General features: G+C 50.5%; 1 protein-coding gene across 3 annotated transcripts in view; it reads right to left on the minus strand.

Annotated features, from left to right (window-relative positions):
* The window catches only part of TRPC7 (transient receptor potential cation channel subfamily C member 7), a 139,177-nt gene that overhangs the window by 13,620 nt on the left and 101,638 nt on the right, over positions 1-23,919 (minus strand). For all 3 annotated transcript variants that reach the window (XM_056124465.1, XM_056124464.1, XM_056124466.1), the window contains 3 exons: positions 20,100-20,333; positions 14,431-14,695; positions 3,057-3,252 (listed from right to left, as the gene is read on the minus strand). In XM_056124465.1, coding sequence (XP_055980440.1) covers positions 3,057-3,252; positions 14,431-14,695; positions 20,100-20,333 — 695 coding nt within the window. The remainder of the gene's footprint in view (positions 1-3,056; positions 3,253-14,430; positions 14,696-20,099; positions 20,334-23,919) is intronic.

The following is a 23,919-nucleotide window of genomic DNA, read 5'->3' on the forward strand; positions in this document are numbered from 1 at the left end:
AAGGGAGAGGCCGCGTGAGGATGCAGCATGGAGGGGGTGGAGACGAAGGAGGGCAGGCCCCAAGCGGGGATCCCCCAGGCTGAACCCCAGTTCCGGGGAGCAGGCAAACAGAACTGGAACCCCAGTCAGGAAGCATCGTCTGATGAGTGAGACATGTGCTGCCTGCCCCCAGCCCCCTTTCCTGACCAGGAAGTACCCCGGGTGCTGAGCTCCCTGCCTCATTGCCCTTTTCTCTGCCTCCAGGCTGCTTCCCAGAGCTCCTTTCTGGCTGCTAGGCAGGGAGCTGCTCACGTCAGAGGGACTATTTGTTGCTCAAATAGTCTTAAAAATGGGTTGGCCTAACTCTGTCTCCCAGCAGAGAGGCGTGGGGGGAAAAGCTGTGTGGGGGTGGGTGGGGGTGGGGGGTGGGACAGCCTGTGAGGAGACCCAGGAGGCTCTGGGGTTGACAGCTCCTGGGCCCCTTCGACAGAGCAGCTCTAGCAAACACACACACGGGGGTGTCTTGAGAGGGGTGTGAGGGGCAAGCCAAGAATCCCTTCTTCATGGATTTAAGGGCAGTGCTGGACCAAGTCAAAGTGACAGTGTCCTCACACATCTGTGTCTTGGTACCAGGCCAGAAGGTGGCTCAGTGACAAAGTGCAGGCATGGCTTGCTTTCAGGAGACCTGGGATCAATCCTGGCCACAGCCACCCCCTCAGAAAATAAAGAACAGAACAGAAAAGAAAAGAAAAAAGAAAAGAAAAGAAAGGTTTCCATTCCCAGAGTGGACAGAAAGGATACTGGGGGTCAAAGGGCAGGGTACTGGGGTCAAAGGTGAATGTTAACGTTCCCCTTCTCCCTTTCCCTATGTTTTCTCTCTGAAAGTACACATTTCCAGCAGTAGGTAAATAAGATTGGCCTGGTATGTATTTTTATACAATTTGCACTTCTGCCCCCTCGTCCTCCCACCCCCCGGCCCCAGCTAACAGTGTACTGCAGGAGTTTTGCTGTGTTGATAGTGTATATACAAAAATGTCCTCATTGTATATACACTATTGCCAGACTATTTGAGATCACTGGCATTTTCCAGTTGCGGGTGCCAGAACATGGACGCGCATGCTCTACATGGAGCCACAGCTGCACCTCCCAGTTCCACAACACCCCCCACCCCACCCACCCGCCATCCCCCGGACAGGTTGTTTACACCATGTCACAATGTCAATGGGCTGTTCCTTTTTTTGATTTTTTCCTTCAGTGAGCCTCTCTTCCTACCTGGACCTGAACCTAGGAATGGCCTTATGGAGCCTATGGGTCCCTGAGTTTTCTTTTGGTCGAGTCCTGTGCCTGGACTGTGTAATTGGTGACACTGCCGGGACGCAGAGATGGAATCAAAAGAAAGGCATTCGCTTGCTGTGGCCCCATCTCCCAACACAGCCTCATCCTGGAAGCCCGGCCTGCTTTCTCAGCAGCTTATACAATCCGTCATGAATATGCATCCTTCCTCCCTCCCTCTGCACGAGCCAGAACATGCTCTGCATCATCCATTTTACTTTTCCCCACCTAGCCCTCCCCCCCCCCCCCCCCCCAGTCTCCCTGGCACTGCCGAGTTGCGCCTTGGGCCCTTGCCTGAAGCTGCCCCAGGGCTCCCAGGAGGACTCATCAGTGAGATGAGATTCCCGTTCATGCTCATGGAGCTGGTTTTCATTTTCTGCTGTTCCCAACAAGACTGCGTTGTAAGTTTTCATCAGTTGCCTCCTGAAATACTTGCCTGATTTCCTGATCCAGCCAAATTGCCTGGCCTTAAAATCGCCTTCAGGCCTCAGCTGCCAGCCACCTCCCCTCACAGACACACACACACACACACACACACACACACACACACACACACACTCTTTCTCGTTTCCCCTTTTCCTCTCGGCTCTGCCTCAGGGCACTGTGGTTTTGTTGACTCACTGCCTGTGGTGTCCATGGACTGAATCCATTGAGGGTCCCTTCTCTACCCTCCCCCACTCTGCATTGGTAAGCCCAGGGCAGACAGGGCTGGCAGCAGGCCCCTTATAAAGAAAACAGGTGGTGCAGAAGAAGAGGTGGCGCCATTCTCGTTCACCATGGGTTCCCTGCATGCTGTCATGGGGTACAGGGAGAAGGGACAAGGTTGGTGGCCCCTGATTCTCTGCCCTTTCCAGGATGGTTTTGGGCGGGGTGTCTGTGGGGCCTTGTGCGAGCTGATGGACAGGCTCCCTGCGTGGTCCAAGAGGACGGATACCCAGTGGTGTCTGTGGTCTGTGATCATCACGGTGGGTGACATAGTGTAAGGGTGAAACTGATGCCATGACAGGCGGCAGAAATGAGAAAAATCAGGTAGACCTTAGGTTCAGTTCCTGCAACAGCAATGAAACAATGTGAAACTAGCCAGGGTCACCACCTGAAAAGTTCTTGGCTCCAGCAAGTGGGCTCAATCAGGCTCAATCAATCAAAGCACTGTAGCACTGTCCTCCTGTTGTTCATCGATTTGCTCGAGCAGGCACCAGTAACATCTTCATTGTGAGATTTGTTGTTACTGTTTTTCGCATATTGAATACGCCATGGGGAGCTTGCTAGGTTCTGCCGTGCGGGTGAGATACTCTCAGAAGCTTACCAGGCTCTCCGAGAGGGACAGAGGAATTGAACCCAGGTCGGCCGTGTGCATGGCAAACACAGTATCCGCTGTGCTATCGCTCCAGCCCCAATAAATCAAAATGCTCCAGAAATTGTCTTCTGTTAACAGTGAAGAATGAGTAGCTTATGCAACCATAGATTGTTACAGTTACTGGAAACTATTGTTTAACTGTTGCTTGACCACTGTTACCACTGTGCTTTGCTTAACCTTGACACTTTGAAACCTATGTAAACTGCTTGTGATCTGGAGTCAGGGTCCTTGTCAAGACTCCACCGTGTTGGATAAGACTTGGACCCTAGCACGAGTTAGCAATAAAGTTCCTTTGCTTTTGCATTATTGGTCTCTCCGTAACTGGGGATCTGAAATTCGGCCACAACAATAGGGTCTCAGGCCGGGGGCCCCCATGGTGGTGACTCACCTCGATCTCCTGGTAGGAGTTGTTGATCATGGCTATCAGCATGTTAAGCAGCACGACCACCATGGTGACGTTATAAACGCCGTAGAGCACATAGCCAATGTTCTCGATGAACTTGTGGTCGTATTTCAGCACCACCGAGATCACTTCAGACAAGCCAAAGATGGACCAGAACAAGGTTTTGAAACTTTCTTCCACCCTACAAGGAAACAGAGTTTTCTCAGCTGTTAGGTCATTGGCAGCCCTGACCGTGTCTCCCTCTGGGCTCAGAGAAGCTGCCCCGGTGGGTCAGGCTGGTGGCAGAGCCTATCTTCTAAGGAGACATTCAGGACTGAATCAGGCCTTGAAAGACTATTAGAAAGAACTGGTTCTTTCTTTGGCCATTTCTTGGGAAGGCTGACTGTGGTGCATTTTTATCTTATTGAACTACAGGGAGCATATTCTAAATTTGTTTGCTTTTGGAACATCCCTGGCAGTGCTCAGGGTGTACTCCTGGCTCTATGCTCAGGAATTACTCCTGGCTCTGTGCCCGGGGCTTACTCCTGGCTCTGTGCTCAGGACTTTACTTCTGTCTCTGTGCTAGGGCTTACTCTTGACTCTATGTTCAGGATTTACTCCTGGCTCTGTGCTCAGGGTTTACTCCTCTGTGCTCAAGGTTTACTCCTGGCTCTGTGCTAGGGATTACTCCTGGCTCTGTGCTCAGGGCTTACTCCTGGCCCTGTGTTAGGGATTACTCCTGCTCTGTGCTCAGGGTTTACTCCTGGCTCTGTGCTCAGGGCTTAATCCTGGTGGGGCTCTGGGAGCCCTTTGTGGTGCCAGGGATTGAAACTGAGGCCAATTTCATGCCAAGCAGCTCTTTTTCTGCATTGCCATCCCCTCCATGAAACGTTTAAACCTAAACATTAGGGTCACTGTCTGTTCTTCTATGTCACTGATTTCAGAAATAACGGGGTGTCCTTTCTGAGACTCTGCAGCCCCATGCAAAGGCCTGAGCATACTGCCTGGCAAAGAGCTGCTCACTTAAAGCCTCAGTGGCCACATCTGTCCTATGCAGCAGGTTCCCTTGTGCCCTCTGCCTCCAGATGGAAGTATTGACACTTAGAAGCTGACATGCTCATCTACACGGAACTGGAAGCTGGCATATGTGAAGTTTCCCAAACCTCTGGGCTTTACTGCCCTGGCTCCAGCCACCTGGAGTTAAGTCCTCCGAACTGGAGTCAATGATCAGCAATGAGAAGAGTGGTGGGACCTATTCACAGTGTTCAACCTTACCAGGTAGCCATCCAGGTCTCACCCTGGAGCTCAGGCAGGACTGACACACCCACCTGCTTTGAATGCAGTTTAGGGAAAAGCAGCAGCCAGTCATGACAGGCTGTGTTGGGGGCCCCCAGTGGGGGGGGGGGATCAAAGGCCATAGGCAGGGCCTTGCATTGTTGACCTGTTGAATTACATGCCCGACCTAGAGACTAGGTTACAAGTTACTGTCTACAAGTTACTGAAGGGGCCAGAGTGATAGCACAGCACATGGGCAGGACAGAATTTGATCCCTGGCATCCTATATTGTCTCCAGAGCCCTGTCAGGACTGATCCCTGAGCACAGAGCCAGGAGGAAGCCCTGAGTACAGCTGTGTGTGACCCCAAGCTCCACCCCCACACTCTCCCCTTCCAAAAGAAAAAGTAACCAATATCTGGTCTTCCCACTGATGTCTCAGCACTGTTTTAGTCTTTACTTTATGGCAACAGGGTTGCATATCACTAGACAACCTAGAAGTCATGGGAAAGTTGGCTGGGCGATTAGAATATTCAGACTTGTCTGATCATACCTGAATGGTTAAGTACAGCTCTCTTATTTTGCATCAGGAATTTTGGTAGCAGTAAGAGAAAGCATTTTCTTTTTTCTCTGTAACATTTCAACTTTTCAGCACTCACCCACAAATGGCCAGGATTAGTTAAATTGAAAAAAAAAAGAGTCAACCCTTCTTAAGGGTTAGTATTTATTTGACAAGATGCACAAAAATACTAGCACAGACGTCAGTTAAGCTAAAAACCTAACTTTGACTCGCATGAATTTTCAGCTTTCCTGAGTGTGTGTGTATGTGTGTGTGTGTGTCTGCATACAAGGGCTCATGGGCTTGTGTTGACCCAGCTGTTTGGCTCATTTCCAACACATCCCAAGGTCTAAAAGCTGAAATTGGAGTGGATTTGTTGTTGTTGTTGTTGTTTGGTTCTGGTTTCTTTTAGAAGTGTGAATTTGAGACATTTAATTAATTTTCATGGGAAGGCATTTGGCTGGGGGTTTGGAAGCCTTGCCGGGTTGTCAGGTCAGTATTTCATAGCTGTAGATCCTGATGCTGTTTCTGTAAAGGGGAGGGTTCTTTTCTTGAGTGAGATGCAGCACCCACAGTGTGTGGCAGAGATGCTATTCACAGTGTGGGCACAGGGTTGGGGTGAGACACCTGCCTGGTATGCAGCAGCTGACTCCAGTTTTGTCCTTGGCACTACCTATGGTGCCCTGAGCACTGCCAGGAGAGATCCCTGCGCATCGAGCCAGGAGTAAGCCCTGAGCATTGCCAGGTGTGGCCCATAAACCAAAATGAACCAAAATGTCAAAGTGTGGTTATGATTCACTGCAAGTATTGCCTGCTGTGGAGACAGTCTTGGCTCGATCAGGCCAGTGAAAGGGACCAGCGGCAGATAGAACTCCAGACCACTCTGTGAACTCCCAGTCCCGCACAGGGCATGGTCTCTCTGATGCCCAAGGCCCACGGTAGGGGCAGCCAGGTACCCAGCCAGGATTCTGCATTCACCGTGAATCACCTAAGGGATGGATAGCATGTGTGACTGAGAGACCTTAGGCAGAAATTCATATTTCCTTCTCTTGGAAAACCCTGCAAACCTTTGCCTGACACCAATAAAGCAAGCAATTATAGAATGCATCCAGGGAAAACTTTCGAATTTTGATTAGGGAGAATGACCTAGATTCAGTGTGTGATTTTTTTCCCTCCCCCTTTCTTGTTTGCTTATTGCTCTAAGTGTTGCTACTCAGCCTTGGTTTATCCTTGGTATCTTCACTGTGTCAATATTTGAAAGAGGCAGAGCCAGCCCATCAAGCGACGTGTGTGTTCGGGTGCGGGTACAAGATTATTTGCTGACCCCCTAATCCCCATTGTCCACCGCCGCCCCTCCCCCCCCCCAGCTCTGGTCCCAGGATTGCTGGTCTGTTGTCTGCCTTCCAGACATTTCCCTCTCCCTTGCTCCTGTTTCATCTCTATCCTGTAGCATGGCAGGGGTGGGGGTGGGGTGGGGTGGTTAATCTTGTGCTTGAGTTTGGTCATGACCTCCAGGAGTTTGGACTCGCTGACCTTGCTGGAGTGACATTGACCCCAACACTGACAGCAACTCTCTGGATGGGCAGGAAGGGGCTTCAGTACTGCCTCTTATTTTCTCAGGGACCAACTGTAGTCCTTGATCACTGCCCCCCACCCCTTTGCATGGTGTGTGTGTGTGTGTGTGTGTGTGTGTGTGGTGTGTATGTGTGTGTACGTGTGTGTGTGCAGGACTTGTGCCACACCCAGCAGTGCTCAGAGCTTACTTTTGACTCTGTGCTCAGGGACCACTCCTGGCAGGGCTCAGGGGACCACATGGGGTGCCAGGGCTGGGAATTGGGTCATTCTCATGCAGGGCAAGAAACCTCCTCACTGTACTCTCTTTAGGCTTCCTGTAAGGATAAAGTAACTCATTGGTTTCAATCATTGTGGCAACTTAAAAACCAAAACCCACTTTGACTTAAATGTAATGTTGGGCCAGGGATGTGGCTCAGTGCTATGGTGCCAGATGGCACATGTATGGACCTGGTTCAATTCCCAGCACTAAAACTTTAAAGAAAACTCAAGGCTGGTGTGATCATACAGTGGGTAGGTTTGCCTGACCAGGATTCAATCCCTGGCATCCCATATGGTCCCCCAAGCACCACCAGGAGTGATCCCTGAGTGCAGAGCCAGGAGTAACCCCTGAGCATTGCTGAGTGTGACCCCAAAAGCAAAATAAATAAATAAAATAGAACTTTAAAGAAACTTGATGATTTGTGTGATCCTAAGAGCTTCATAATGAACTTAGAACTTAGAGGCCTGGCTTGTGTTAATGCATGGCAGGAAATGGATAAAACTTGTTCTCACAGCCTGAGAAAGGCTTGTGTTGCCTCCGTTGTATAAACCCACAGCCTGACCTTCTCTGAGAGAAGCCGCCCAGGGGTCAACAGTGCATTATTGCTCCCAAGGACATGGGTCTTGGAGTCTGGCCATCCCTGTATCTGAGAGGTCAGGATGCTCTTTGAGGCATATCGGAATCATCACCCATGACTTTTCAGGAGCTCCAGGACCTGAGGCCTGGGGCGGGAGGTCAGTAGCCTGAGGTCTGGGGCTGTCTTGTAAGAAGCAAGTATCTTCTCCATTCCAGCTGCCTTGTTCCCCCAGCACATGAGAGTGCCCTTTTATCTACTATCCTTAGGTGTTGGTTGCTGGGAATCACTCAGCATGGTAGATGTGTGCTGAAAGTAGACTATGGACCAAACATGATGGCCACTTAGTACCTGTACTGCAAACCATAATACCCAAAAGGAGAGAGAGAATGAGAAGGAATGTGTTCACCACAGAGGCAGCAGAGGGGGGGTTGCTGGAGGAACACTGGAAACACTGGTGGTGGAGAATGGGCACTGGTGGAGGGATGGGTACTCGATTATTGTATGACTGAAACGTAATCACAAATTCTATAAGTCTGTAACTGTATCTCATGGCGATTCATTAAAATAAAAAAATCAGAAAAAAAGAATAAATATGGTTTAAATACCAAAAAAAAAAGCAGGTATCTTGCAGTTGACTTAGCTGGTGTTCAGCAAGCAGACACAGTGACCAGCGTTCCAGTCAATTGGCCGGGCCTACAGGCTGAATTCTAGGCCAGAATCCTTTAATCCTGTCCCATCCGGGGAAGCTTCCCAGAACTAGTTGGAGGGGAGAGACAGAGCAGGGCTCCCTGCCCGGGTTCTAATTCTAGCAACCCCGTGTATCAGCTGCATGAGCTTGGCTATCAAGCCTGTCTGAGTCTCCGGTGCTTGTCCATGCAAAGGGTGTGACACTGTGAAGGTGGAATGAGCCAGCCACGCCGAGTGAGTGTCTAGCAAGAGCCCATTCAACAGCAGCTACTATGATTTTCACAGAGGTCACCCCTGTGACTACTCAGGGGGCCCTGAGGAGCTGGGGTACACCTGCAGGCCTTGCCCCAGCTCTGGATGGGCTTGAGTGTTTAAGCTATCACTGCGTCTTGGCTGCTGCTATTTTGATTCAGTTGTTCTTCTGCCAGGCATTCACTGATGTGCAATCCCAGGCACTCCACCAGGTGCAGTGGGGACAGAGCTGTCCAGCGTGGACTTCTGTTCCTCCTGTCTGAGTCTCCGGTGCTTGTCCATGCAAAGGGTGTGACGCTGTGAAGGTGGAATGAGCCAGCCACGCCGAGTGAGTGTCTAGCAAGAGCCCATTCAACATTCAGCAAAAAGCAAAGCCTGATATGGGGAGAGAATCCTTCCAGCAGTTGGGAAGGGCGCTTTCCTTGCCTTCCTTATCCGGGAATGCCACCCGGTCCTGCCCCCCGCCCAGGTGCTCCTCCCACGGGTGCTGGAGGGAGTGAATAATTCAGCAACTTACTGCCTCTTGGAACAAGTCCGTGAAAAAGATCATTACCAACTCTTGACTCCATGCAAATCCTCTTTCTTGAAAAAGACAAACCAGGCTGTCTTTGACTCCTGGTTAGCGCAGGAAGGGACAGGCATGTTATCTGTCTGTAAGTGCTGCTCCCTCTGAAGAAGGGAGAAGGGGGACAGCCCCCCCCTCCCAGTCCCCCCCCCCCCCCCGCCCCTTGTTGGGATGAATAGCTGTGATTCACCCTCCTCCAGCAGCGGGGCTGTGGGTGGGGGAATGCTGGGGCTGATTTGTGGTGCAGCAAGCTGGGAAGAGGTAATCAGTTCTCTACCAGGTCTGTCTCGCCTGGATAATAGGACTTTAATAACAGGCTGCCTGCAGGGGTAGCTGTGGATGGGCTCAGAGAACAAACTGATCAACAGGGCGAGGGTTTGGGACGATTGTTATGAAAATTGCCGCTGCAGGAGAATGCCAGGCCGCCCTCCCGCCATGTCAGGGAAGTCTCCCCGCCCCCCTGCCCCCAGCGGTTCAGTCTGGCATGCCCACCCAAGGCTGCACAGAACAGGGCTGAAGTGATGATGGGGGTGGGGTGGTATGCAGGTCCTAAAGGCGCTGAGCATGCTCTGAAGACGGTCGCTGGTGCCCTGAACAAGGCAAGAGCCTGCGGGAGGCTGTTTCTCTAGCACCTGGACCTGGACTCTGGAGACATGTGGGCTGGCCTTGGGAAAGGCACAGGACTGAGGGAGTGTTTGTCCATGCAGGGTTGAGAGAGGAGCCGGGGAGCTGGGGACAGGGCTTAGGGGACTGAGCTCATTTCGTATAGGTAGGAGACCTGGGCTGGATCCCCGACGTGGCACAATCCCCAGGGCACCGCCAAGAGCAATCCCTCACACCTTGAGCACTGCCCTGGGAATAGTCCCTGAGCACTGCCCACTGTGCCCAAAGACAGACAGGCTTTGGGGAAGGTACAGGACCCAGGGCATCTTCCTTCCTTCCTTCCTTCCTTCCTTCCTTCCTTCCTTCCTTCCTTCCTTCCTTCCTCCCTCCCTCCCTCCCTCCCTTCCCTTCCTTCCCTTCCTCCCTCCCTTCCTTCCTCCCTTCCTTCCCTTCCTCCCTTCCTTTCTCTCTTTTTTCCTCCCTCCCTCCCTCCCTCCCTCCCTCCCTCCCTCCCTCCCTCCCTCCCCTTCCTTCCCTTCCTCCCTCCCTTCCTTCCTCCCTTCCTTCCCTTCCTCCCTTCCTTCCTTTCTCTCTTTTTTCCTCCCTCCCTCCCTCCCTCCCTCCCTTCCTCCCTCCCTCCCTCCCCTTCCTTCCCTTCCTCCCTTTCTTCCTTTCTCTCTTTTTTCCTCCCTCCCTCCCTCCCTCCCTCCCTCCCTCCCTCCCTCCCTTCCTTCCTTTCTCTCTTTTTTCCTCCCTCCCTCCCTCCCTCCCTCCCTCCCTCTCTCCCTCCCTCTCTCCCTCCCTCTTTTTTGTTTGTTTGTTTTGGGGCCACACATGGAGGTGCTGAGGGCTTTCTCCTGGCTCTGCACTCAGGAATTACTCCTGATGAGGTTGGGGACCATATGGGATCCAGGGATTGAACCTGGGTTAGACAAATGCAAGGCCAGCATCCTGCCCACTGTTCTATGGACCAGGCCCCCCAGCACACTGATCCCACCTCTGAGAAACCCTTGAGCCCCACTCAGGCTAAATAGCTCTCAGAGTCTACCCCTGGATTGTTTCATCTGACCCAGTGATTTCCCAAACACTGGCTGCATTTTTTTTTTCTAACAGAACTTTTTTCTCCAATGTCTGCAGGCTGGAAGACAACATCGTTCTAGCTATAAATGGCAAGGCTGTGTGTGGCAGGGTGTCCAGATGTTGTCACAGGAATGGAATTAAGAATCACTCTAGCAACAGTTTACACTGGGGACTGGTGGGGGGGTGGGGGGCAGCGGGAAGGGGTGAGTTTCTTTTCTGGCTTCTCAAGTTTCTTTAACTTGGTTTCATTTTTCTCCACTGCCTTAGAGGACACTGTCCCTGTTCTCTAGGGAAGCCACTGGTGGGACCCCAGGAGATAGCTTGAAGGGCCAGAGCACATGTGTTGTATGCAGGAGTCCCTCTGCATTGGTTGGCTTCCTCTATGAAGCCTTCCCAGCCCTCACCCAGAAGGTTCAGGTCTTCCTCCTCCTGGTGCCACCTGCCTTTTGATTGATCTCATCAGCTGGGGTAAATACGTAGCTGCAGCCCTTCCAGTTTGCATCCCTACCTGCTTCCGAGTTCCTGGGTGTATGGAAGGGTCCAGCACCTGGACCTGGACACTGGAGATATGCGAGCTGGCCTTTGGGAAGGTATGCCAGGAGGGTGGTGGACTTGTTCATCTTGATGCCCCCTGGCCCAAACCCAGAGCTTACTTGTAGGAGTTTCTGCCTCCTCAGCTCCCCAGGTGAGCAGATGCTGAGTGTTGCAGGAGTGTGAATGGGGTCGTGCCGCACTGTCGCTTGGGTTCCCGGGAAAGGGACCCTGCTCTCTCAGAGGCCCCATGGCGGAGGGCAGCTGGGGGCCCCTTCAGCACTGTGCTCTGCCTGCACCCCCGCATCTCTGACTCTCAGTACCTCACTGCCCTATTCCTGAAATTCTGGAGTGGGTGAAATGAGATCAGGTCACTGGGGCACAGTCCTGGGCTACAGTGGGGTCCTGGGGGGAGCGTCTTTAGGAACCATGGGGTCACTGGGAGGAGGAAGTGGCTTCTCTGGGTTCCCCCCTGAGCTGGGTAGTGTGGATGCAGTGTTCCCCACACCTCCCTGGCCGGCTCAGGCATCTCTGTGTCCAGAGTGTGGGGAATTTCCATAACGTTCCTGGGCAACAGAAGTGTCTGATGTGGCCGACACTGCTGGAGTTTCTTCTACTGAAATGATCCCAGGGGAGAGAAGGACCCAGTGAGAGACTGCACTGCTCATAGGGAAGGTTGCGGCCCAGCATGGGGTGAAGCTGAGGTCACTTTCTGGGGGGTCTGTGATCACCCTTTAAGGGGCTGAGATCACCTTCCGGGGGACTGTGATCACCCTTTGAGGGGCTGAGATCATCTTCTGGGGGGCTGTGATCACCCTTTGAGGGGCTGAGATCCCCTTTTGGGGGCTGCGTCTACCTTTCAGGGGGCTGTGGTCACCTCTCGGGGAGCTGCAATCCCCTTTGGGGGGCAGGCCCACGTTTAATCTCCAAGTCAAACCCTGCAGGCAGGCAGTGCTCCAAGTGCCCTCAGCCTGTCAGAGTGCGGAATGGCAGCCCCCACCCTCTGCCTTTCTCTCCCCTTCCTTATCCCGGGGACAGGGGGGCTCTGTGGGGTTGGCCCCTTTGAATCTAGAGAACCTTTAGGGCGTCCTTTACGCACAGGGTGAGCTGCATGCCTTGTCCCTGGTGGTCGTCTGTCCCTGTGGGTTTGCCTTAGCCCAGACTCTACATCTCTGGGCTGTCTCCCACGAGGCTCATGGCCTGCTCTAGTGTCACGACCCACGAGGCTTTCCCATGGTGGCCGGTGGCAGTGGCCAGAGGACTGGTCTCTGCAGGGAAGGGTGTGACTGCAAGAACACCCAGAGTAGTGGTCAGGGGCCAGGTGTCCACGGGCCAGAGACCCAGCTTCTGCCTCTATGGCGGCTCTGAACTGGCTTCCTCTCTCCTTTGTGGACCGAGCTGTCTGGAGCTGGGAACAGGAGGGGCCTGGCCGCTGAGGGGAAGTACCTCACCCACTACTTTCACCCCACTCGGTGTGGGTACATTTATTAGTTTTGCCTCTGGTGCATCTCCAGCAAATTGGCCTTTTGAGGGTGTGTGTGTGTGTGTGTGTGTGTGTGTGTGTGTGTGTGTGTATGATTCAAACTTAATTCATTGCTGCTGCCATTAATCACTGAGTATAGGAAGTATGTGCTAGAAAGTTGCCCCGTCTATGAATCTGGGGGATGATTTGTCAGCAAGGGGCTGATTCCTTTGGCGGCTCACCTCCCCAGCCCCAATCCACTTCCTCCTCATTGCTGCCGTTCTTTAAGGGCTCTGTTGATGCTAAGCACACACTCTGGTCTGGTCTTGACCGCAGCCCTGAGAGGCTGGTGATCTTAGTCTCCTCACTCTGGAGCTGGGGGCACTAAGACCCAGGGGAGTTCGCCAGGGAGAGCTCAGGCTGGACCCTCACATTGACTGACAAGGGTGGGATACCCTGGGCCCAGGGCAGGGACAGTGACTGATCAGTCCAGAGTGGGCTAAAAAGGGCATCTGTACTCTGGGTACACAGACACTTCTGAACCCCCGAGAGTGACAGCTCTGGGGGTCGGAGCTGCATCCTGATCTTCCAGGGAGTTCTGCTCAGGGCAGACCAGAGTCCAGGGCTGAGCTGAGGGGCACTTAGCTCATGGTCCTTGGTCTGGGCTCCCTGGTTCCTAGCACCTGTGGGTCCCTGAGTCAAGGTGCCCCTGGCCCCCCACTGCCTTGTGGGCGGCTGGAGCTCTGGAACTGACTGGGCTGACATGCCCTGGACTGAGATCGTCCTGGGCCTCACTGCCCACTAGCTGTGTGAGTATTTCTGAACCAGAATGGACATCACCTCTGTCTGACGGGAAGAACCCAGATGCTTGAGGAATCAGGCGACTTGGCTGAAGATCTTCAGTCAGGACAACTCAGGCCTGCCATATTTGCCCACCAGAAGGACCCTCAGGCTGTGAGTCTTTTTGGATTCACAGTCTCGGCAACACCATGCTCCCTGGGGAGGCAGTTCCTCTGTCTCCTGCCCAGCCTGCGAGTAGCACCGCAGGCTACTGTGACGGCCAGGGCTGCAGCCTCTGGGCTTCCTCACCTGAACCTTCCCTGTGGCCTCTGAGGCTGCAGGAGGGAATTGGCAGAGGCTGCCTGCCCTGAGGGGTGGGTAGGACCTTAGGGTCACCCCAGAAGAAGGGTGTCCCAGCATCCTGTGCATTGACTTTGGTGAGTGAAAGGCAACAGTTGGGAAGAATCCAGCCAACCAAGTCTGTTTCTCCTTCTAGGCCCTCCCAAGACAGGTGTTTCCACACATCCTCCCCTTCATGATGGCAACCGGGCCAGCCACCTGCGTCCACTCTCCCTCCAACATCTGTCTAGCCTGCATTCTGGACCCCAGCTCTGTTGAGATTCACTTGCTCCAACCACGTGTGGGCATGTGAGGTGGGCCGGGGGCTGTGTTTTCTAGGTAACAGAGTTCGAGATGACAATGGCCATAGCTACCTGCTCCTTCCATGCATCGAGAGTAAACTGTGGGCAGCCGTATCCACTCACTGCATCCTCACACGATCCCTAGGCTGCAGCTCTGTTTCACCCTTTTTTGCTTGCTTATTATGTTTGGGGCCATGCCCAACAGTGCTCAGGGCTTGCTCCTGGCTTTGTGCTCAGGGGTCACTCCTGGCGGGGCTTGGGGGACCATATGGGGTGCTGGGGATCGAATCTTACCTGCTGTACTCTCTTCTCCAGTCCTATTCCCTTTAAGGATCCGAGGCAAAAGACCCAAAGAAGTTAAGGAACATGTTTTCAGCCACATAGTGTGTCAGAGGCTAAGTGGGGGTTTAGCCAAGTGTCCCTATAATTCCCACATGAGCCCCCCAGAAATCGAGTTTCCCTAATGACTGGAGGACTCTGCTTATAGAACCCACAGGAGACGCATGAGGGGTTGCGGGAAGGCGGGGAGCACTCACGTTGTAAACGCGGGGTTGTACTTTGCACCTCGGTAGTAGGAGTATAGGTTGAACATCCCAATCATGAAGGCCACAAAAACCATGATGAAGATGACCATGAACTTGAAGATGTCCTTCACGGTTCTCCCCAGGGAGATCTGCAGCGGGCCGAAGCTCTCGTTGGCCGGCAGGATGTAGGCAATCCGAGAGAAGCTCAGCACGACGGCGATGGCGTACAGCCCTTCCGAGATGATCTGGGGGTCTGAAGGCCACCACTTGTCCCTGGCTGAAAGAAAACGAGTGGGGTCACTCACCGGGGGACAAAATTGTTGGAAGAGAAACCGCTGGGCACCTTGAGAGCAATCTGGCATCGGCACCTGCACTTCTGGCTCCCACTCTATGCCAGCATACCCAAGTACCCCTGGGCTCTCAGAATACGACAGCCCATGGGCCCCGAACACCCGTCTCTTTCCCCCAGGTCAGCTTCAGGCTTCTAGTGCTTTCTGTTCTTCTTTGGCCTGGGGCCACATGTGGCAGAGCTGAGCCCTGCACAGCCCATGGAGTTTGGGCCTGGTGCAGACTCAGCAGTGCCTTGGCAGCTGTGTGGCACTGGGGATAAGACTCAGGGGCTACCCTCCACTCGCCAGGCTTGTGCTCTGCCACTGGAACCTCCTCCTCCTCCTCCTCTTCTTCCTCCTCCTCCTCTTCTACCTCCTCTACCTCCTCCTCCTATTCCTCATCTTCCTCCTCCTCCTCCTCCTCCTCCTCTTCCTCCTCCTCCTCCTCCTCTTCTTCCTCCTCTTCCTCCTCTACCTCCTCTACCTCCTCCTCCTATTCCTCATCTTCCTCCTCTTCTTCCTCCTCCTCCTCCTCCTCCCCCTCTTCCTCCTTCTCCATTGGGTTTTAATTATACTATGTTCCAACACCCATCCCTTTACTATTATATGTTTCCTGCCACTAATGTCCTCAATTTCACCCCAGCCCCCTGCAAATGAGCCCCCAACATTGCCTGTCTCTATGGCAGATAATTTTCTTCTTTCTCACTTGCTCTATTTTTTTAAAAAAAATAATAGTATATATATATATTTTGTTTTGGGAGCACACCTGGTGATATTCAGGGGTTACTTCTGGCTCTGCACCCAGAAATTACTCCTAGCAGTATTCCAGGTACCATATGGGATGCCAGGAATCGAGCCCAGGTTGGCTGTGTGCAAGGCAAACCTGTACAGTTCACTACTCATGTACTATCGCCCCAGTACCCGCCCCCTTTCCTTCTGGACACTGTAGTGTGCAATACAGGTACTGAAAGGTTATTGCATATATCTCTACCTCTTTTCCGCACTCATTTCTTGTCCAGAGTGACCATCTCTAGCTATCATTGTCATAGTGGCCCCTTCTCTGTCCTAACGGCTCTCCTGCACCTTGTGAGAAGCTTTCAACTGTGGACCAGTCGTCCTGAGGGCTCATCATTCTTGTTCGACCTTGAGGGCTCTGCCCAGTGTCATCTCTTTCAGGAACCCTCTGTGACCCCTTTAGGCTGTGGAGGGTCAAGGACTGGGGGTGGGGTTTATATGCTCTGCAACCCTCTAGTTGTGGAAATTGCTACCTTGCTTGCTGCTCTGTCTCCCTAAGGTTGTCTGAGCTCTAGAAGCAGGGCAGCCCATGCAGAGGAGGTGGGGCCAGGAATGGGCTGGGACTCAGGCAGAGAGGTGCTGCGTGCTGCCTTTCTGGCTCACTGTGGCACCTTTGGGAGTCAGTCAGCCTTTTGGAACCCCATTTCCCCCATCTTTATTACCCACTGCACAGAGCTGTGGTGAGGATGAATGAAAGCTCGGTACCTGGCATATGGAGTGTTCTGGAAAATGGTTGTGAAGCGACCAAACAAAATCATTATACATTTAGCTTGTTCACAGCAAAGCCAAGCTTCTGCAGGCCGGGGCTGAGTAAGTGCCTTCAGGTTTGGTCTGTCGGGCATTGAGTGGGGGTGTTGCTCACTAATTTATCGCACGCCCCCAAAGTGTTGAATCCTCACCCAGATTTTCCACGACCATTCTGTTCCAGCAGGCAGGAGTCAGGGACCTGTGTTGGGGAGGGCAGACTTGCATGGGGTGGTTGGTGAGGGTCTGGACTGCCCTGGGTATGTTTCAGCTGTGCAACCATGCAAAGTATCCCCTGGAAGGTCGCAAGATCCAGGGAGTAGCATTCCTCATAGATAAGCTGCTTCCTCTGGGTCTGTACAGAGCAGGGACCCCTCATGAGGGTATGCCTTCCTTCTGGGGGAAGTTGGTGTGCGGGGGTGTGAGTGGTGGTTACAACAGGGAAGAGTATTGCTGAGACGCTAATATCCTGCGATGCTCCAGACCCAGCCATGCAAATGGTCCTGCTGAAAAAGCCAATGGTGTCCCTGTTGAGAAATGCTAAGTGAAACTTAAATTGAGAAACACTGAGAAACCTAAATTAGCCCTTATACTTACATTAGCTATAATTTTCACAACAGCCCCGTAGAGCAGATATTATTATTGCCATTTTTAAAGATTGGATTTGGGGTATGGGGTCCTTTTCAGAGCCAGATAAATGCAGATAGCAAGGATATTACATAGCAATTCTTGGCACCCCGAGGGAGCTAGAAGAGGAAGAAATTTGTTCTTTATTTTCAAAGCTAGACTCTGTTAAACAATTGCAATAATAAAGAACGGCAAGAAAGCTTCAGTAAGGGAATCCAGGCCCTAGTGGCCACAGATTTTCATGTAGTGCCTTGTAAATTATATTTAGAAATATAATAAGGTTAAAGGCTCTATGTTCTCATCAAGATCATAACTCAGACATCTATGAAAAACAAGGAGAGAAGATTATGTTTTTCTAATGCATCTTTTGCCTATATGAATAGGTAACACATTGGGATAACTTGAAATGAGTGATTCTTCAAATTTATTTTTATTTTATTTTACTAGAAATTTATTTTTTCTTTCTCTCCATAAAATTACTGTATTAAATGGTTGCAATAATTATAGCCACACTTATATGCCATGGTTAAAATAGATCCACTCAACAGATCTTGGTGACAGGACATAACTTTTACTTTATTTTTGCTTTTGGGGCCACACCTGGAGGTGCTCAGGGCTAGCTCCTGGCTCTGTGCTCAGGGATTCCTCCTGGTGGGGCTCAGGGAACCGTAAGTGGCTCGGGGATCCGTCCTGGGTTTTCTACTTAAAAGGCAAACCCCATACCTGCTGTATTTTTCCTCCAATCCTCAAGTAAGAAATTTTAGTACAAAATATTCTATTTGGACAGGTTGGTAAGAGTAGTGGTGGAAAAAACCAACAGTACAGTGATGATTCAGAACTCTTTCATGAGAAAGGTGAATCAGAATGGACATCTGTCTCTGGTTTTAGTGGGCACCACCTACTGACCACCAGAGGGCGCTCGTCCCCCATAACTGAAGCACTAGTGCCAGCTTCCAAACGCACAGAATGTGTACCAGCTTCCCAACTACATAGAATGAACCATAAAAGCAAAGGAAATAATGTATGATGCTTTGTATAAGGTTTGGGAGAAACTTTAGTATAATGCATAAAAGGAATGGTAGTCCCGGGAAGACAGTATTGCATTCTGAATCATGGCATTAAGGAACCATCAGAGCACCAGAAAGAATATAGGAGTTTGTTTTTTATGTGACTTACCCTGGTTTGAATCTCCAAAACCACATGTGGTCCCCTGAGCTCTGCCAGGAGTAATCCATGAGCACTGAGATAGGAGTAAGCCTGAGCACAGCCTGGTGTGGCATCAACCACCCCCCTCCCTAAACCCCAAACAGCAACAAGAAAATGATCAGGGTTCCAGAGCAATAGTGCAGCAGGGAGGGCTCTTGCTTTGTATGTGGCCAACTGGAGTTTGATCCAAGGTAATCCATATGGTCTCGAGAGCTCTGCCAGGAGTGATCCCTGAAGTCGGAGTAAGCCCTGAGCACTGTCAGATGTGACCCAATCCCCTGTCTCCCTAAAGGTAAAAAAAAAAATGATCTGGGACCCGAGCAAGAGTAGTGGGTAGGGCATTTATCTTGCATATGACTGAGCCGGGTTCGATCCAGGGCACCCCCATATGGACTCCCAAGCCAGCCAGGAGTGATTCCTGAGTGCGGAGCCAGGAGTAAGCTCTGAGCACCGATGGGTGTGGTCCCCCCAAATAACACAAAACCAACCAACCAAACAAAAAACCCCCAAACAACCCCCAAATTAAAAAAAATAACCTGTAATATTACAAGACTGTCCACTTCTCGACAGAAGTTTCTCTACCATATTTACATATAATTGAATAAACATGACACAGTCTACATTGACATGGTGCCAACTCAACTTTTGTGTTAAGTGGCCAGCCCTGTGGTCACAGAAATCACATGGGGGTTTTATTAAACAATTTTGTCACTCAAACCCTTCATCCTGTAGCAACTGGTTCCACATGGAGCCAGTAAGAGCCCAGCTAATTTACTGGTAGCAATTCCTCTCCACTCTTTCTTCCTCCCTTTGTCATTCTCACTAAGGTAGAAAGTAAAGTTGGGGAGGAGCAAGAAAATGACCTGAGAGATAATAACTGCGATCACTTAGTGAGAATTTAATATTTTCAGAGGGCAGAGAAAAATTTTCATATGTACTATCTCAATCTTAGAGCACACTTGTGACAAAAATATCATCCAGTTTTATACATAAAAAAATGTGTAAGAAAAAAGCTAAGTTATGGGACCAGAGAGATAGTACAGTGGGTAAGGCACTTGTCCAACCCAGATTCAATCTCTGGCATCCCATCTAGTCCCCTGGAGCACTCCCAGGAGTGATTCCTGAGTATAGAGCCAGGAGTAACCCCTGAGCATCGCAGAGTGTAGGATAAGCCCCTCCAAAAAAAAAAAGTTATCAATGTTTTACATAGGAAGCTACAGCACTGTATTTTGAATCTGTGTCCCTCTGACTTCAACACCCGGGGAACATAACCACAGTGGCACTTCCCTGGTTTTCTAATCACTTTGTGCCAGGATGCTTTGCTTGCCAAGGTAATTCTGTATTTCTGGGAACACTTTAAGCCTTTCCATGAAAATAGCTTACTTCATCTATAAAACAGGAACCAAATGAAAATCCGTTTTTGCAGGGCTGTTGCAAGAATGAAAATCTCAGGTGTAAAATGTCTATATAGTCCTGGCACCTAATATGTCCTTGATAAATGAATGCTATTAACTCCCTATTATTCCTAAGATTCCAATCTGCTACTGCACACTGTATGACTTTGGTATTTGAAAGAATCACGCATCACCTAAGAAGCTATCCTGCCACAAGGGAAATGCTTTAGAAGCAGAAAGGGCAGAATTGATCACATTTATCTGTAACCATAAGAAACACCTGGGGACCCAATATAGTTTAAGCAAACATCTACCATAGGTTCCCTCGCACTCTGGAACCTGAGGAAGCGAGATCTTGAAAAATGAAAAGGAAATTGCACCTCCGCCCCTGCACAAAAAGATATGCATCTCATCGCCACTAATTCCACTTGGGCCAGGCGTTGTAGTTCAGGGACTAGGACTTTTTTGGGAAGTGGTAGGTGCTTGGGAGATGCCTGCAGGGGGAAGGAGAACCACCCAGTCTCAGAACCAGCAGCCCCAGGCTCAGGGCCACGCCCACCCGGCAGGTGCGAAGGCCCAGACTCACCGTAGGTGAAGTACGCCACTTCCGGCGGAAGTGAGACGTTAAGCAGCGTGGCATCCTGCACGTGCTGATCCACGTACAGCTGGGCCTCGCTGGCTTTGAGAAAGGCCATGAACCTGGCGGTGAAGGAGGCCACGAAGATGGAGAGCATCCCAAAGTCCAGCAGGTTCCACAGGTGCAGCACATACTCGCGTGGCCCCTCCTCCCAGATTTCCTTGCACTCGGACCAGATCATGCCTGTGGACAGCAAGAAGGCCCTGCTTAGAGTTCTGTGCCTGGTGGGACCCCTGCAGCCCCCCACCTCCCCCGCAGTGGTAACTGCTGCTTTTCATCCCAGGGTTACCAGTGCTCTGGTCACCATAGAAGTACCTGAGGAGCAATTCCTGGTTCACTTAATTCATTAGTTCTGTATCCTTGTTCAATGACTTTCTGATGATGAGCTTGAAAAAAAAAATAGAGCCCACTTCGGGCAATGGGACTGCTGACAGCAAAGGAATTGTGCTTTACACACAAGCCGCCTTCAGGAGTGGGTGTGCTGAAACACAGGTAGCTTCTTACAGGCGGTATAGGTGAAGTACGGCAGCTGGCATTCGAGGATTGTACGGAAGGGGCAACTGTGTGCTATGGCATCAAGCACTAATACATGCAATATAAACTCGGGAGCGGGGGAAGTATTCAGACCCCTGTCCTCTAACCTGTGCCTTCCAGTGCCTTCCTCTCTGTTTATGGCAGTGAGTCTAAGTGAGACTTAGTTTGGGCTATTTAGTTTCTACACTCATATTTTGGATTTTCAGACAGCTCTTCATTGTTGCCTATTAAATGAAGTAAAGATATGTAAGCAAAATGTCACTAGTTCCCCTTCCTTGCCTCTCCGAACAGCCTTGTGAGGTCACCTGACCTGACAATGTGGGGTGTGCATTTCTCTCCCTGTACTTTGAAGTGGTAAGCACTGCTCACTGGAGCACCAGAAATGTGGCTCATTGCATGGAGAGGCGTGTCAGTGTGCAAGAGAGCCCAGATTTCAAAGGCTTAATTCCAGGATGAAACAGAATGCAGTTGTTTTTCACATGGGTCACACATTGAACTATTAATATTTTAGATTATTTGCCAGAAAATTTAAAATTATATTGTTGTGGATTGCACTATAGTTAAGAAACAAAAGTACACTTTTTATAGGGCAGTGAAAGGAGTCTAGTGTGAAATAACTGCAATACTGCCACCTTGTAAGTCCTCCGTAAGTAGCGGTTACAGACTCTTGCTGTCCCTAAATATATTAAAACTCATCAGTTTAAATTATTGAAGCAACATTTTGAGCATCTGCTGTGACACAGGTCTGTGGTTTTTGGAGGTCTATGGACTGGGACTGCTTCAATGGGGCCAAAGTCTGAAAACCAACAACCTAAACCCTAGTGACCTCTTGACTTCCCTCCCCCTCCATCCTTCACTCTTCTCCTCCTTTAAGTCTGCACCAGTTCATACCTACGATCTCAATCAGTGCAGAAACTTGGGTACATGGTCAGGCAGAAGCTTTACAGTTAGAATCTAGAAGATTGTCCACCAGAGTCCATGATATTGGGCCACTCTGCTTGCCTGCTTCTCTTGGGAATAAAAGTAGCTTCCATGTGGACAAGGCATGGAAAAGATCTGAACATTTTGTAAATGATATTGAAAATTCTTACAACGTAGGAGTGATTTCATGCATAGCAGCCCTTTCATCATTCCTGAATGTGCTGTATGTAGACTGCATACTTAGGGGTTAGTGTGGCAAAGTAATTACTGGACGATTAGTGAAACCATTACAGCTCCCTGACCACATGTTCCAAGAAGGTTGACACTGTTTGCACCTCTTGACACTCTCCTCTGTGCCTTGGACACAGTGACCCGCCTGCCTACCAGCCCCCTTGCTCCTCAATTTCCTTTGCAGTTCCTCATCCTCCACCCACCCCTCCTACCATTCCAGATTTCAACCTTTTTCCTCCCTGCCTCTGTCTTTGAATATATACATCCAAACCTGAAGAGCTCTTCTTCAATTTCTTCCAAATAAACTAAGGTGAATTATCAGCCAGGTCTTCTTAAGAGCTTTGAAACAGAAATCATATCCTGCATGGAATGTGCCCTAAGGAGATGTCCTGACATACCCCACGTTGGCCTGCTTAAGTACAGATCAGGTCAGTCATGTCCCCCAGCTGAGTATTCCTTGGAACGGGAGATAAGGTGCTCTCCAAAGCCAGGCTGCACCTCTACCAGAGGCTTAAATACTCTCCTTCGCAGAAAAGTGGGTCTATCCAGCTGTGCCCCACAGTTCCACCCCAGCCATTTACTTGTCTTCTTAGACCTCAACCCCAAGCACACTGACTGAGGCCCACTTCGTAATGTAGTGGCCTTTGGATCCCCAGCAGCCTAGAGTGCCTGGAGTCAAGGATGATGCTGGGAGAAATGGTCATGTGGTCACACCCATGCACAGGATTTTGGGCTCCGCCTGACTGTGCTCAGGGATAACTATGGCTATACTCGGATCTTACGTGGTGCTGGGGATTGAACTTGGGTCAACTGCACTCAAGGCAAGCACCTTACCCATTGTACTATTTCTTCAGCCTCTTAAGGGCGTTTGCCTTGCACGCAGCCAACATGGCCGACCCGAGTTCGATTCCTCCGCCCCTCTCGGAGAGCCCGGCAAGCTACCGAGAGTATCTTGCCCGCACGGCAGAGCCTGGCAAGCTCCCGTGATGTATTCGATATGCCAGACACAGTAACAACAAAGTCTCCAATGGAGACGTTACTGGGCCCGCTCGAGCAAATCGATGATCAATGGGAGGGCCTTAAGAATGTTATTAGTTGGGGCTGGAGAGATAATAGAGTGTGTGAGGCACTTGTATTGCACGTGGTCAATACTGGGTTTGATCCTGGTAACCCCTCCTGGATGTGAGCCCCAAACAAACAAAATGTTATTAGTAAAAGCCTCCTTTGACTGGAAAAATAATACTTGTTGCTTTCTTCAACTCTCCAGTTTAAAATTACTGGTATTATAGAGAAACTGATCTCACTGAGCCCTAGGAGACTCACAAGCTATTTCTCAGAACCTTAGTTTTTGCTAATCATAATTCAGGAAGTTTTGTCTCCAATTTCCAGTTTACTTCCTGGGTATACACAGCTTTAGATTAGTACCTTGATGTTTTGGTTTTTCACTTTGGTCATAATTTAAAGCATGTAAAGCTCTTTGAATTCAGAGTGCAAATTCTTTATAGAAAATTTGACTTTTCTGAAGGTAACAGAAATAGTACAGCAGGTAAAATGCTTGCCTTGCATGTGGCTGACCTGTGTTCAATCCCTGGCATCCCATATGATCTCCTGACATTGCCAGGAGTGATTCCTGGTGCAGAGTCAGGAGTAGCCCCTGAGCACCACCAGGTGTGGCTCCCAAACCAATAACTAAGGGAAATACTAAAATAAAAAAAGAAAATGGACTTTCTTTGTTAATATGGTATTTCCCCGGTCCTTGTTGCAAATCACTTCCTCCATGGTGATTTGCCCTTGTCAGCCTTCTTCGATTTCAATATGAGCTCACCCTGACTAATTTAAATTATTCTGAGGCCAAGAGGAAAAGTAGTCTGGGCCCAAGGGTTTGAGCAGCAGGGTTGCTTAATGAAAAAAGAAATGTGTGAAATTAAGTACTTTAGTGAGTGAAATTAGGCCCCCTGCTTCCCAGGTGCTGAGCTGGCTCAGCAGTTTATAGCCAGGCTGTGTCCCGTCTCCAGTGCCAGCATCTCCATCAGAGAGTCAGGGGTGTTCACTCAAGGGCTCGGGGATGCAGGGCTTTGGCCTC

This window comes from Sorex fumeus, unplaced genomic scaffold (genome assembly GCF_029834395.1).
Source record: "Sorex fumeus unplaced genomic scaffold, SorFum_2.1 ptg000051l, whole genome shotgun sequence".
NCBI classification, from domain to species: Eukaryota; Metazoa; Chordata; class Mammalia; order Eulipotyphla; family Soricidae; genus Sorex; species Sorex fumeus.